The sequence below is a fragment of the Panthera pardus genome, unplaced genomic scaffold (genome assembly GCF_024362965.1).
Source record: "Panthera pardus isolate Hobbes unplaced genomic scaffold, ASM2436296v1 HiC_scaffold_27, whole genome shotgun sequence".
NCBI classification, from domain to species: Eukaryota; Metazoa; Chordata; class Mammalia; order Carnivora; family Felidae; genus Panthera; species Panthera pardus.
In genome coordinates, this window is record NW_026526843.1 from 124,961,414 (window position 1) to 124,977,709 (window position 16,296).

General features: G+C 37.0%; 1 protein-coding gene and 1 pseudogene across 1 annotated transcript in view; both read left to right on the forward strand.

The window, feature by feature from the left end:
• Positions 1 to 16,296, forward strand: part of LOC128773880 (cullin-4B-like) — a 137,961-nt gene that overhangs the window by 15,940 nt on the left and 105,725 nt on the right. The window contains exon 11 of the mRNA XM_053891917.1: positions 9,873 to 9,991. Coding sequence (XP_053747892.1) covers positions 9,873 to 9,991 — 119 coding nt within the window. The remainder of the gene's footprint in view (positions 1 to 9,872; positions 9,992 to 16,296) is intronic.
• LOC128773900 (cyclin-A2-like) lies at positions 3,139 to 8,827 on the forward strand (annotated as a pseudogene).

Sequence of the window (16,296 nt, forward strand, 5' to 3'; positions counted from 1 at the left end):
AGTGCATGTAAACTAAAACCTAACGTTGAAAAGAAGTACATTATTGAAAGGAGAGTCTGTGTCTAGTGACCTCCCACGAGGAAAAGATTTAGGCATGATCATAAACAGGGAATCCTGGTGTTGCTGAAGTATACTTAACAAGGCTTTAGGGAATAGTGAATGTTAGTTTAAACTGGAGAGAGTAAGTGTAGTTGATCACATTGGCCTTTTGAAAAATTGGATTATATTCTAGATATGATTAAAATCTTCTTGAGCACAAAGAGCATGTAGGAGAATATTGTAGTAACTTTTTAGACAGATGGAGCCTTGATTTTATGGTTGAAGAAGGGAGAATGTCATATTAATTAAGGTAATTTTATTCTTGGGAAAGGACTTTTTCGTATGTTAATCCAGAGTATTCTATAATTTTAAGTTTTATTCCTGTCCACAGTATACATTTGGTTATTATTTTTCCTTATCACTTGAAGTGCCTTGTAAATAAATTAAATACATAAAATTTAACTATATTTTAATTTATCTTATTTCATCTCTTTCCATCTCATTTCATTCCATATCATTTAATCTCATTTCATTTCACTTGAAGAGAGAGTGACCCTGATGAGAGGGCCAAAGGGAGAGAGAGAGAATCCTAAGAAGGCTCTACACTTGTTGTTGAACCTGACACAGGCTCAGTCTCATGAACCTGGGATCATGACCTGAGCCACTGAAACCCAGAGTTGGATGTTCAGCTGACTGACCCAACCAGGCACCCCTAACTATTTATTTGACAACAGAAATATAGAGTGGGGAGAGCACCAGTACTGTGAATTTTTCTATTAGAAGGAAATTCATATCATCAGAAAGGTATTTCAGATATTTGAAATTAAAATGAAATAGAGTCAGAAGAACTCATAATTTAAAATTTCTCTATCATCTTATTTTTTTTTTATTTTTGGAATATGAATGCAGCTGGGTGAGGTGTCCAGGACCACCCTCAAGTTCAGCAATTTGCTAAAAAGTACTCCCAAGAATTCAGAAAAGATAATGATGAAACATGTAAGTTGAAATCATCAAAGAGAAGAGGATCATAGAACAAAGTCCAGGCATGAACTTTCAGTGGTCTTCTCCCACTAGGGTTGTACGGACAGAGCTTAACTCTCCTAGAAATTGTGATTGAAAGCATGCATATAGTGTTGCCAAGTAGGGAAACTCACATCACATGGTTGACTTTCAGCATGACTGATCTTAGTGTCCAGTCCCTTCAGAGATCAGGCTGGTATTTCCTGGCCCAAACCCCCCACCATGAGTCACATTTTACCATGAACTGTGTAGCATGGCCCATTGCCCCCCAGTAAATAAAATTTTATCCTGCGTGGTATTCAGAGAGTTTACTGATTACCTTCCAGAAGCTGTATAAAGGCCAGACTTTTCTTTAAGCAAGAGATATCCTTTACTGCACAATAATAGAATGGAATTAGATAAAATTAAAATAATTGTGTTTCTAATCTTGGTCTTAGAATAGAGTGATACTGTAAGCCCCCCATATGACTTACGGACATTTTCACTCTTCTAGGAAACATCTTTGGGATGGGTTTCTACAGGTGTAACAGGTGTTTGTCCTTGAAAACCAGTGGGTTTTGTTTGTTTGTTTGTTTGACTTACTAAATAGATTATTGTTTCTGTGGTAACAGAAAAATGTGCATATCTACAAGGCTTTCCACATAGTTTGTGAAACACCTGAATTAAGGAGAGGATTCTCAGTAAGAATGAGGAAATGTTTTAGTTTTTTCACTGCTGAATGGACAGATGGACATATATTGGATTGGAGAAAATTTGTGAACTCTTGCTTATTAGTGGAAAGAAAAATTCTTGTTTATTAGGATTCCAGATAGTAGTAAACTTCACGGATGCCTATTTATGGGTTAACCATCGTGTACATTATCTGTATCCTTTCATACCTACATCTCTTCTGGGCTTGCAGTCCTCGCAATAATTAAGCTGATGGTCAGGGAACGAAGACTGATTCTAACATGGATGTTAGGCAGACATTTCAGAAGACAAATCACCCATTAGAACATTAGGTATCCCCGAGAAGTTATGAACTAGGGGTGATTTCTGGATCATCTTAATACAAATATTCTTACAAATCTTGGCTTATTTATAGGATTTCCTTATTTAAAATTAAATTTCTCCTTAGAAATGTTATAGGTCCATTGTATCTCAGGCTTTCAGTTGAAGCATTTGTAATTATGTGCAGTCTTATGTAGATCCTCACATTTATATTAAATAAATGCATTTTTAGTAACTTTTTCTAGCTAAAATGAAGTCCCATATCTTCCCCTACCTTCAGTATTCACTAAATACTGACTGAAGATATTTAGGGTACAATTTACTGCAAAGTGAAGGTTCAGAGAAATGGTTGGATCCAGAGAAAACAAAACAAAACAAAACAAAACAACAAAACAAAACAAAACACCCATCCCATGAGTTCATCTACACAGAGGCCACAATAATGGCAAAAATTAAAAGATAAAAGTCTTTCAAGATTCTAGGATATGTGCTGCTGAAATGAGCACAATCTTTCAACATTCTGAAGAAAATTGTTTTCCAAACCAGAAAGTCTACAAGATGCAGCCTTGTTTTATTAATCTAAAATTATGTCTGAGAGATATAGGAAGTATACATTTATAAGCCAACAGTGAAATACCATTACTTCCGATTGTAAGTTTCCTCTTTTGATAAATATACATAACTTAAACTTCACCGTTTTAACTACTTTTAAGCATACATTTCAGTGGCAGTAATTTCATTCACAATATTTGGAGCCATCAGTACCATCCACCTGCGGAACCTTTTAGGAATAGGAATCCTGTATGAGCTAAACAGTGCACTCTAAATATTTTGATGCTTGCATTTTAACTTGTTAACTATTTTCAGTATAGATGTAGTTACAGTGCAGAAGATATGGCAAGTGTCTCTGAAAATGCCTTATTGAGTTATTTGGTGTATTAACTACCTGAACTGCAGGAACAGCCAGCTGCCACTCCAGTGGGCTGCTTGCTGCGTCTTGGAAGCATCTTTATCCCTGCACACTGCTTGCATATGCCTTTTGCAACCTCCTTGGTACTGCGTTATCCTTAGCGGGCAAGCTGCCTAGAGATGGGGCAGCTGGATGTGGCTGGAGTGTTTCTTGGCCTGGGAAAGAGTACACACTGCTTTGCGCCACGGACTTATCCCACCAAGATCCCAGAAGCTGTGATGTTGGGCAGCTCCATGCCCAGGCCTAGAACCAGAGGGGCTGCTGATAACTGTAGCACATGGCAATCCAAGAGGGCCAGAAGAACACATCAACCAAGAGAAGGTGGTGCCTGCTCAATAAACTTGGGAAGGCGTGGCTGTACTGAAGGCCAGGAACCATGCTTTGCGGTGTCACAGCAAAGGCCCAAGACACAACAGATTGCGCCTCTTAAGGATCTTCCTATGCATGATGAACATGCTGCTGTACCTCCCTGGGAAGCAAACAGTAAGCATCCTCCATTTACCAGGCGGATAAAACACAAGACTAGACTGAAAAAGGCCAGATGAATCTAAAAAAAAAAAAAAAAAAATCATGAAAATGTGCTGGCTTTCAATTTAGCTTTTACTTTACCTAGACCAAGAGAACCACTGGTATCTCTTGATTATCCAATGGATAGTAGTTTTGAGTCACCACGCATTACGGACATATCAATTGTACTAGAAGATGGAAACCCAATGAATGTTAAAGAAGTCCTGGATTATCATGAGGATATTGACACATACCTTAGGGAAATGGAGATTAAATGTAAACCTAAAGGGGCACCTGGGTGGCTCTGTCAGTGAAGCGTTAAGTGTCCACTTTGGGCTCAGGTCATAATCTTGCAGTTCATTAGTTCGAGACCCGCTTAGGTCTCTGTCCTGACAGAGCAGAGCCTGGAGCCTACTTCGGATTCTGTGTCTCCCTGTCTCTCTGCCCCTCCTGCACCTGTGCTCTGTCTCTCTGTATCTCAAAAATGAATTCAGTGTTAACATTTTTTTTTAAATGCAGGCCTCAAGTGGGTTACATGGAGAAATCTGTAAGACCTAATAAACAGTTTTCTGTGCTTGTGGACTGGTTTAAATAGGAGAATAGTACAAAGCACAGAATGAGACCCTGCATTTGGCTGTGAACTACATTGATAGATTTCTTTCATCAGTGTCTTTGTGCAGGAAATCTTCACCTTCTGGGCACACTTCTATGCTGTTAGCCTCAAAGTTAGAAGAAATATACCTACTTGCACCAACAGTAAATCAGTTCTCCACCATAACTTGTCCACCAGCAGTCTGCAAACTGCAAAGTTGAAAGTTTAGCAATGTTTCTGTGAGAATTAAGTTTGATAGATACCATACCTAAAGTATTTGCCATTACTAGAGCAGCCTTTCATTTCACACTCCACACAGCCACAGGACAAAGCTGCCCTAGATAATGAGTTCAAAAGACTGGAACTAATATCCTGGAGTTGGTGATACGTCTGTGGGTCCATGTCTGGGTTCTCTCTTCTGTTCTGTTGATCTGAGTGTCTGTTCTTGTGCCAGTGCCATACTGTCTTGATGATTAGAGCTTTTAGTATAGCCTGAAGTCTGGGATTGTGAGGCCTCCTGCTTTGGTTTTCTTTTTCAAGATTGCTTTGGCCATTCAGGGTATTTTCTGGTTCCATACAAATTTTAGGATTGTTTGTTCTAGCTCCGTGAAGAACGCTGGTGTTATTTTGATAGAGATTGCATTGAATATGTAGATTGCTTTAGGTAGTATTGACATTTTAACAATATTTGTTCTTCCTATGGAGCATGGAATCTTTTTCCATTTTTTTTTTTTTTGTGTCTTCTGCAATTTGTCTCATAAGCTTTCTATTGTTTTCAGTGTATAGATTTTCTACCTCTTTGGTTAGATGTATTTCTAGGTATTTTATGGGTTTTTGGTGCAACTGAAGAGGGGATCAATTCCTTGATTTGTATTTCTGTCGCTTCACTGTTGGTGTATAGGAATGCAGTTGATTTCTGTGCGTTGAGTTTATATCCTGCAACTTTGTTGAATTCATGAATTAATTCTTGTAGTTTTTGGTGGAATCTTTTGGGTGTTCCATGTAGAGTATCATGTCATCTGTGAAGAGTGAATGTTTGACCTCCTCCTGGCTGATTTGGAAGCCTTTTATTTCTTTGTGTTGTCTGATGGCAGAGGCTAAGACTTCCAATACTATGTCAAGTAACAGTGGTGAGAAAGGACATCCCTGTCTTGTTCCTGACCTTAGGGTCAGGAATTTTTTCCCCATTCTCTCAATTTTTCCCCATTGAGGATGATATTAGCATTGGGTCGTTCATATATGGCTTTTATGATTTCGAGGTATGCTCCTTCTATCCCTACTTTCTTGAGGGTTTTTATCAAGAAAGGATGCTGTATTTTGTCAAATGCTTTCTCTGCATTTATTGAGAGGATCGTATTATTCTTATCCTTTCTTTTATTGATATGGTGAATCATGTTGTGTTGTGGATATTGAACCAGCCCTGTAATCCCCGGTATAAATCCCACTTGGTCATGGTAAATAACTTTCTTAATGTATTGTTGAATCCAGTTGCCTACTATCTTGTTGAGGATTTTGCATCCATGTTCATAATTTTTTTAATGTATTGTTTTAGTGTATTTAATGTATTTTTTCATGTATTGTTGGTTAATACCTTGTTGAGGATTTTGACATCCATGTTCATCAGGGAAATTGGTCTATAGTTCTCCTTTTTAGTAGGGTCTCTGGTTTTGGAATCAAGGTAATGCTGACTTCATAGAAAGAGTTTGGAAGTTTTCCTTCCATTTCTATGTTTTGGAACAGCTTCAAGAGAATAGGTGTTCAGTCTTCCTTAAATGTTGGGTAGAATTCCCCTGGAAAGCCATCTGGCTCTGGACTCTTGTGTTTTGGCAGATTTTTGATTACTAATTCGATTTCCTTACTGGTAATGGGTGTGTTCAAATTTTCTATTTCTTCCTGTTTCAGTTTTGGTAGTGTACATGTTTCTAGGAATATGTCCACTTCTTCCAGATTGCCCCTTTTATTGGCATATAATTGCTCGTAATGTTCGCTTATTATGGTTTTTATTTCTGCTGTGTTTGTTGTGATCACTCTTCTTTCATTCTTGATTTTATTTATTTGGGTCCTTTTCTTTTTCTTCTTGATCAATCACTCTAGTTTATCAATTTTGTTAATTCTTTCAAAGAAGAAGCTTCTGGTTTCATTGTTCTGTTCTACTGTTTGGTTGGTTGGTTGGTTGGTTGGTTGGTTGTTTTCGATAACATTAATTTCTGCTCTAATCTTTATTATTTCCTGTCTTCTGCTGGTTTTAGGTTTTATTTGCTGTTCTTTTTCCAGCTCCATAAGGCGTAAGGTTAGGTTGTGTCTCTGCGATCTTTCTTCCTTCTTTAGGAAGGCCTGGATTGCTGTGTACTTTCCTCTTATGACCTCCTTTGTTGCATCTCAGAGGTTTTGGGATGTGGTATTATCATTTTCATTGACTTCGATATGCTTTTTAATTTCCTTCTTAACTGCTGGGTTAGCGCATTCATTCTTTAGTAGGATGTTCTTCAGTCTCCAAGTATTTGTTACCTTTCCAATGTTTTTTTTCTTGTGGTTGATTTTGAGTTTCATAGTGTTGTGGTCTGAAAATATGCACGGTGTGATCTCTATACTTTTGTACTTACTTAGGGCTGATTTGTGTCCCAGTATATGGTCAATTCTGGAGAACGTTCCATGTGCACCTGTGAAGAATGTATATTCTATTGCTGTAGGATGAAATGTTCTGAATATATCTGTGAAGTCCATCTGGTCCAGTGTGTCATTCAAAGCCATTGTGTCCTCCTTGATATTTTGATTAGACGATCTGTCCATTGCTGTGATTGGGGTGTTGAAGTCTCCTACTATAACGGTATTACTATCAATGAGTTTCTTTATGTTTGTGATTAATTGAATTAAATATTTGGGTGCTGCCTCATTTGGCGCATCAATGTTTACAATTGTTAGGTCTTCCTGGTGGGTAGACCCCTTGGTTATGACATAATGCCTTTTCTGCATCTCTCGATACATTATTTATTTTAAAGTCTAGATTGCCTGATAGAAGTGTGGCTATTCTGGCTTTCTTTTCTTGACCATTAGCACGATAGATGGTTCCCCATCCCCTTTTCAATCTAAAGGTGTCTTTAGGTCTCAAGTGTGTCTCTTGTAAACAGCATATAGATGGTAATTGTTTTCTTACCCATTCTGTTACCGTATGTCTTTTGATGGGAGCATTGAGTACATTGACATTTAGAGTGAGTACTGACAGATACTAATTTATTGCCATTATAAAGCTTGTAGAATTGGAGTTTCTGGTGATCTTCTCTGGTTCTTTCTTTCTTGATTTTGGTATGTATGTATGTACGTACGTATGTATGTATGCATGTGTGTGTGTGTGCATATATATGTGTGTGTGCGTGTGTATATATATTTGTATATATGTATACATATACGTGTGTGTGTATGTATATATGTATGTGTGTGTGTATACATACATTTTTTTTTCATCTTTTCTCCCCTCGGAGAGTCCCCCTTAAAATTTTTTGCAGGGCTGGTTTAGTGGACACAAACTCCTTTAATTTTTGTTTGTCTGGGAATCTTTATCTTTCCTTTTATTTTGAATGACCATCTTGCTGGATAAAGAATTCTTGGCTGTCTATTTTTCTGATTCAGCACATTAAAATATCCTGCTGCCGCTCCTTTCTGGCCTGCCAAGTTTCTGTGGATAGGTCTGCTGCAAACCTGTTCTGTCTTCCCTTACAGTTTAGGGACTTTTTTCCCTTGCTGCTTTGATGAGTCTCTCCTTGCCTGACTGTTTTGTGAATTTGACTATGATATGCCTTGTTGAGGGTCAGTTTTTATTGAATCTAATGAGGGTCCTCTGTGCTTCCTGGATTTTGATGTCTGGGTCTTTCCCCAGGTTAGCAAAGTTTTCTGCTGTGATTTGCTCACTTAACCCTTCTACCCCTATTTCTCTCTGTTCCTCCTCTGGGACCCCTATGATTCTGATGTCGTTACTTTTTAATGAGTCACTGATTTCTCGAATTCTTAAATCGTGCTTTTTTGCCTTAATCCCCCTCTTTTTCTCTGCTTTTTTATTCTCTGTAAATTTGTCGTCTATATCGCTGATTCTCTTTTCTGCCTCATCCATGCTTGCTGCCCGTGCATCCATCCGTGATCACAGCTCAGTTATAGCATTTTTAATTTAACTCTGGGTATTTTTTTACTTCTTTTATCTCTGCACAAAGGGACTGTAGTCTATTTTGGACTCCAGCCAGTATTCATATTATCGTGATTCTAAATTCTGGTTCAGACGTCTTGCTTGTATCTGTGTTGGTTAAATCCCTGGCTGTCGTTTCTTTGTGCTCTTTCTTTTGGGGTGAATTCCTGATGAATTCTGTGGTTCAGGTTGTGCAGAGTGTTGTGTTAATCCTCCAATCAGTTTTGTAGGTGTGTAGGATGGTTCAGTGTTCATCTCAACAATAATATTTTATAATGTAAATTGAAAATAGAGATTTGTAAATAATGAGGCCCCAAATGTGGAAAACTAAGATATTTTTCTATTCAAGTCCTATCTTTGGATTTAAGAAATATTTCACTACCAAAGTCCTACTTGTCTTTAAAACATTGATATATAATTTACATGTCATAAAATCAGTCTGTTTTAACACACATATTTGATTGGTTTTTAGTATATTAATGACAATGTGCAGTCATTGCCCCTGTGCAGTTTAGAACAACTTTTTAATGATTGACAGTTTTCAGTTTACCGTGACAGTTTTAATGCTTAGAAATGCCAGTAAAAAATCTACAACCGAATATGTCATCTGTTATAGCTTTTTTCATTTTCTGTTTTTATAACGAATTTAAATTTGAACAGAAAACGATTTATACTTCACATAAACCATAATAATAAATGGTAAACTGGTAGTATGGATTGATTAAAAAGGTAGGAATTTATCAACACAGTTACTGGGAAGTGAGAGGTGAACTAAAATAGCATAGTTTTTAGATCTCCAAAGTTGAGGAATGCTGAAAAGTTATTAATTTATAAATTGGCAGATACTAGCAAATTATGATATTTTATTAACCTTAGTTTCTTTATTTTATATGTTCAGTATGGTATATATATTTCTAGGATAGAGTTGGCAGAAAGTTTCTTTGGACGGTGAGGGTTCTTCAGGTAATGTCGAATAGAGAAAAGCAACGTGTCGATAGTGATGTATTCTGATGCTGAACACGTGGCTTTTTAGAAGCAAATATATTGCTATATGTCTTTTGCATTCTGGGGTTTTTATGCTTGTTTATTTATTTATAGAATGATTATATTTGTCCATGTATTTGGGTATATTGTATACCTTCCTGTTCTTATGTAAAAATCAGTATCTGGCACTTAATCAGATATTTAATGTGTCTAATTAAAGTTCTATTTAAAATCTGTAATTTTCTAATTCATGCACAGTAATATCTATATTACAAACTTATTTACTATAAATTTATGTGATGTATGTTTTGCGGCAATAATACGAAATACACAGTGGTTTACAAGACAGCATTTATGACAGTGGAAAAACAAATAGTCCAGAGGAATAAATTACACTCTTTTTTCTGCCATCCATCTAATTATTTCTTAATAAACACTTACTGATACGACACTTACTTGCAAAGTTTAGGACTGTAGCATTTTTAATCCAGAGTAAATGTCTTGAATGTAACAATCTCAAATTAATGTATCATTTAACGTATATCTGAGGTGGGTATTTGTATTGCTAATTTTGCTTTCATGTTTCTAATATTCAGGCTTAAGCTTTCTTCTTGATGAAAATAGAATTGAGGATTTGTCTTTAGTCTACCAAGTATTCAGTAAGATAGAATGTGGCTTTCAAGTTCTTCTCCAGCATTGGATTGAGTATATCAAGGTATTTATTTAAAGAAGATGCTGCATTAAGTAATTTAGATTATTTACGGCTAATTTTTCCCCCTTTAATAATGTATTGTTTTTAATTTAGAACTTTCTATCTTTAAGAAATGTTTAACTTGAAATTGATGAAGAATCTATGCTCTAAGCCTTCTTGAAACTCTTATTTCTCTGTATATGTAAAGTCTTGCTCCCCCAAATAATACTTGCATTTTGAAGGGGAAGAGTGGGGACATTATTTACTGGTGTAACATTTTCTTTTAGTGCCTCACATTTCTTTTACCACCTTAAATTTCTACTCTTCTGTTTAATAACAAGAATTTGTTATTGAAAAAGTCTGTAAGCATAAATTGTCTCAGAGAAACAGCGGGGAGAGAGTCCTCGCCAGCCGAGTGTCCTCGTAAGTTCAATGTTTTTCAGTGAGTAATTAACTAATGTTTTGTAAGTGGTAGACTAACATGAAATTTATTATTTTAACCATTTAGAGATAGGAAATTGGGTGAAATTTAGTTAATTCTTAGATACAAACAATAGACGTAGAGACGGACAGAAAGTAGCTTAATAGATGGCAGAGGCCAAGAGGGGAAATGAAAGGAGCAGCTGCGTAAGTGTTGCTGGTTTCCACAAGCATCCTCCCTATTTAGCTCTGGAATATGTTCATGACTTTTTACAGAATCCTAGTACACATTGAGCAGTCACTTTACTTACCTTCTCCCTGGAGGCTTTGGCAATTACTAATCAACTTTCTGTGAATACTGATTTTTTCTGTTTTGGTTATTGCCTAGCAATTAAATCGTATGATACGTGGGTTTTTGTTTCTGCATTCCTTTACACAGGATGATCTGTCATCAATGTTATAGGAGTCTTTTATCATTTTTGGTGTCAAAATAATATTCCACTGTATATCTGTACTGCATTTCGTTCATCAGTTTGTAACTGGATGCACACTTGGATTGTTTCCACCTTTTGATTCCCACCTTTACTATGGGGGGGGGGGGGACAGGTATTGGGAATTGTTCTTAATTTAAAGTTTTATATAACTTCCAGTTAGTTAGCATACACTATAATATTAGTGTCAGGTGTACAGTATAGAGATTCAGTCCTTCTGTACAATACATGTGCTCATCACAAGTACCTATCTAATGCCCATCACCTATTTAAGCCATAACTACCTCCCTTACCACCTCTCTTCTATTCTCTAGAGTTAGAAATCTATTTCCAGTCTGTTTCTCTTTCATTTCTGCCTTTGCTCATTTGTTTAGTTTGTTAAGTTCTACACGTGGTTGAAATCATATGGTATTTCCCTTTCTCTGACTAACTTATGTTGCTTCTAGCTCCAAACATGTCATTACAAATGGCAAGATTTTATTCTTTTTTATGGCTTATATTCCGTTTTGTATGTAGATCACTACATTCTTTTAATTTTTTAAGTTCTTTTTAAATTTAAAATTTAAAATTAAAATTTAAATTTTTTAAAAAATTAAATTAAATTAAATTCTTTTAATTTTTTAATGTTTATTTTTGAGAGAGAGAACACAAGTTGGGGAGGGGCAGAGAGAGGGGGAGACAGAATCTGAAGCAGGCTCCAGCCTCTGAGCTGTCAGCACAGAGCCTGATGCAGGGCTTGAACTCACAAATTGCGAAATCATGACCTGAGACAAAGTCAGATGTGTAACCGACTGAGCCACCCATGCTTCCCTACATATATAACTACTTTTTTACTCAAAGTTGGTGAACATATGGACAGTTTCCATATTTTGCCTGTTATAAATAATAATAATAATAATAATAATAATAATAGTAATAATAAATGCTGTAAACATTGGGGTGCATGCATCACTTTGAATTAGTGTTTTTGTATTGTTTGGGTAAGTACCCAGCAGTGCAGTTGCCGGATTATATAGTCTATTTTTACCTTTTTGAGAATCTGCATACTGTTTCCTAGAGTGCCTTCACCAGTTTTTTCTCTTTCTCTCTTTCTTTCTCTCTTTTTCTCTCTCTTTCTCTCTGTCTCTCTCTCTCTCTCTTTCTTTCCCTCCCTCCCTCCCTCCCTCCCTTCCTTCCTTTTCTTTATTTCTTTCCTTCTTTTTCTTTCTCTTTCTTTTCTGCTTTTTCTTTCGTTTTGATTGCTGAGGGTATGACTTTTACTACCGTGCTGAATGACATTAGTGGAGAGTGGACATCCCTTTCTTGTAAAGGGAAAACTATCAGTTTTTCTTCATTGAGGATGATTCTAGCTATGTGTTTTCATAATTGTCCTTTTTTTATGTTGAAGTATATTCCCTGTAAATATTCTTTATTAAGGATTTTTATCATGAGTGGATGGTTTTTTTTTTTGTTTTTTGTTTTGGCAAATGCTTTTCTGTATCTGTTGAGATGATTATATGGTTCTTATCCTTTTCTTTATTAATGTGGAGTGTCATGTAGATTTGTGAATATTGAGCCAACCTTGAAACCCAGGAATAATCTGGTGAATGATTATTTTAATAAATTGTTGGATTATATTTGCTAGTATTTTATTGCGAAGTTTTGCATCCATGTCCATCAGGGATGTGGCCTGTAGTTCTCTTTCTCAGTGTAGTCTTCCTCTTATTTGGAATCAAGATAAAGCTGGTCTCATAGTATGAGTTTGGAAGATATCCTTCCTTTTCTTTGTTTTGGAATAGTTTGAGAAGAATGGGTATTAACTCTTTTATTTTTTTATGTTTTTAATATGAAATTTGTTGTCAAATTGGTTTCCATACAACACCCAGGACTCATACTCAATACCCATCACCCACCCTTCCCTCCCTCCCACCACCCCTCCCTCCCATCCCCCATCAACCCTCAGTGTGTTCGCAGTTTTTAAGAGCCTCTCATGTTTTGGCTCCCTCCCTCTCTAACCTCTTTTTTATTTCGTCCCCTCCCCCGTGGTCTTTTGTTAACTTTCTCAGGATCCACATAAGAGTGAAAACATATGGTATCTGTCTTTCTCTGTATGACTTATTTCACTTAGCATAACACTCTCCACTTCCATCCACAATGCTACAAAAGGCCACATTTCTTTCTTTCTCATTGCCACGTAGTATTCCATTGTGTATACAAACACAACTTCTTTATCCATTCGTCAGTTGATAGACATTTGTGCTCTTTCCATAATTTGGCTATTGTTGAAAGTGCTAGTATAAACATTGGGGTAAAAGTGCCCCTATGCATCCAGCACTCCTGTATCCCTTGGTATTAACTGTTTTAAATGTTTAGTATAATTCATCTGTGAAACCGTCTGTCCCTAGACTTAGTTTATTTGGAAAGTTTTTGATGACGGATTCAGTTTCTTTTTGGTTATTGACCTGCTCAGGTTTTCACTTTTTTGTGTTTGTTTCCTCATTCCAGTGCACTGTTCATTATATGAAGTGGGTTTTTAATCTCATCTGTTGCATCTTTCATTTTTGATGGATTCATTTTTAACACTTTTATCTCTGTGGTAAGGATGTCCCTGAGGTCTTCTGTTGTTTTGAATCCCAGCTTGTTTCCTTACAGATGTTCTAAATTCTCCATCAAGTATGTCATTTATATCTGTTTCACTTAGAGCTCTACTTGCCTTATCTTGTTCTTTCATTTGGAATAAATTCTTCCATGTTCACATTTTGTCTTCATTTCTGCCTCCTTCTCTGTGTTATAAAACACACTTATGGCTCCCTATCCTGAGAGTCGTGGCTTTATGAAGAAGAGGTCATGTGGTACCCAGGGCCTGCCACTTTAGGGAGGGAGGTACTCCACTGTGCTGTGAGTACTTTGCCATTGTGTAGTACTCCTCTGTCTTTCTGACATATCTCCAGAGGCTGCTTTTGGTCTTTGGAAAGAATGTGGTGTGTGCTCTGGTATGCTTGTGACATGAGGGCCGACGCCACTTTTACCAGAACTGAAGCCTTGCAGGACTCTCTGGTTGGGAGATGTGGTGTGGGCAGGGGTTTATGCTGATTTTCTGTGGGAGGACCTGGCATGCCACACTGGGACTGAGGCATGCTTGACTGAGAAAGGTGGTCTTGTCATAGTGTAGGGGTGTGCAACTTGGTGTAGCAAGTTAGGCAGTCATTGTAGGTTCCAGTTGGTTCTGGGTTTATGGTGAGGACTGGGGAAAGGAAATGAGGCTAGCCAGATCCTTTGTTCCTAGAGAGGTATCTGTGTGAATGCTGAATGCTGCCCCTCAGGGATAAACTCCAATAAGAGTGACTGAATAATGCCCGCGCCCCTCCCTCCCCATGCCTCAGGTGACCTTCTAATCATTGTTTCCATGCCATCTACCTGCAAGTTGTTTGCCTGTATTTTCTCCAGGAGCAGTGCAGTACCCCTGGGCCCCATCTCAGCCAGCTGCTCCGACCTTTAATATTTGAGCCCCATTGGTTGCAAGAACTCAGAAAATTCAGACCCTCATTTTCCCACACAGTGGTTTTGGGAGTCTTCCTCTGTAGCTCCATTCTCTCATTCTTCTCTGGGACCAGGACCTCTGTAGCACCCTCTTTCCATTTCTACCCTAAACCACATCTCTGCACTTTCCTCCTTACTCAGTGTGGCCTCTTCTCTCCCTCTAGTTGTGGAGTTTGTTCTGTGAGTTTTCAGGTCAATGTCTGGGATATTTAGGATTACTTGATAACTATCTAGTTGTGTTCCTGTGTTGATGGGAGCCTGAGGTCCTCCTGCTCTGCTTCTGTCTCCCTCCAAGATTGGGAATAGGTTCTTAGGAACTTTTGTATTTACATGAGATATACAAATATCCCTTGATATTGTTTGAATAAATGGTGTTTTCAGTGCATACCTGGAAATGGAATTGTTCTGTCATATTCTAAAAAGTGGAATTGCTATGTTACATTGTAATTGAATAATCATTAGACTGTTTTCCACGGAGGTGTAACATATTTTATTGGCATGGTGCTGTTTTCCATTTTCTTCCATTTGTTGAAAAGGTTGAAGATGTACTGGAATTCATTTTTTTTTTATGTCTTTGTTGTATTTGGAGGAAAAAGGCATCTGCATCCTGTGCTTTCCTTTGATTACAGTTTTTTTTTTTTTTAACTTGACTAATCTCTTACTTTAGGTCTATTTAGCTTATTTCTTTTTTCCACATTGGTAGATTTTGTGCTTCTCAAGATGGGTCCCTGTCCATCTAGGTTATCTAATTTGTTGTTGTGAAATTGTTTACTCTTTGACCAACATCTCTACATTTCCTCCAACTCCAACTTCTGGAAATCACCGTTCTACTCTATATTTCTTTGAGCTCTATTTTTTAGTTAGGTTCCACATATACATGATACCGTAAAGTATTTTTCTTTATGTCTCTGGCTTATTTAACTTAGCATATATCTTCCAGGTTCATCCGTTTTTTGCAAATGGCAGGATTTTCTTCTTTTAAGTTACTTATTCATTTTTAAGTTATTTATTTAATTTATTATTTATATTTATATTTATATATATTTAAATATTTATTTATTTATTTATTTACTTACTTACTTACTTACTTACTTACTTATTTCAGGCTCCCATCAACACAGGAACACAACTAAATAATTATCAAATAATCCTAAATATCCCAGACATTGACCAGAAAACTCCCAGAACAAACCCCTCCGAAACAGAGGGGCCATCTGGATGGCCTCTTTGGGAAAGTGTCTTTTGTCATGTCTTTTGCCCATTTCTTCACTGGATTATTTGTTTTTTTGGTGTTGAGTTTGATGTTGTTTATACATTTTAGATATTACCCTTTATGTCCTTTGCAAATACCTTCTTCCATTCCACTGTGTTCCTTACAGTTTTGTTGATTGTTTCCTTTGCTGTGGAGAAGATTTTTATCTTCGTGAGGTCCAGTAGTTCAGTTTTGTTTTTGTTTCCCTTGCCTCTGCAACAATATCTAAGAAGTTGGTGCAGCCAAGGTCAAAATGGTTGTTGCCTGTGTTTCCTTCTAGGATTTGATGGCTTCCTGTCTTACATTTGGGTCTTTCATCCACTTGAGTTCATTTTCATGTATGTTGTAAGAGAGAGGTCCAGGTTCATTCTTCTGAATGTTGCTGCTGTCCAGTTTTCCCAACACCATTTGCTGAAAAGACTGTCTTTTTTCCACTGGATACAATTTCATGTTTGTAAAAGACTAGTTAGCCATACATTTATGGGTCCGCTTATGGGTTTTCTTTCCTAATCCATTGATCCATGTGTCTGTGTTTGTGCAGTACCATACTGTATTGATGATTACAGCTTGGCAGTATACCTGGAAGTCCAGAGTTGTGATACCTCTAGTTTTGGTTTTCTTTTTTATTTTAACATTACTTTGATTAT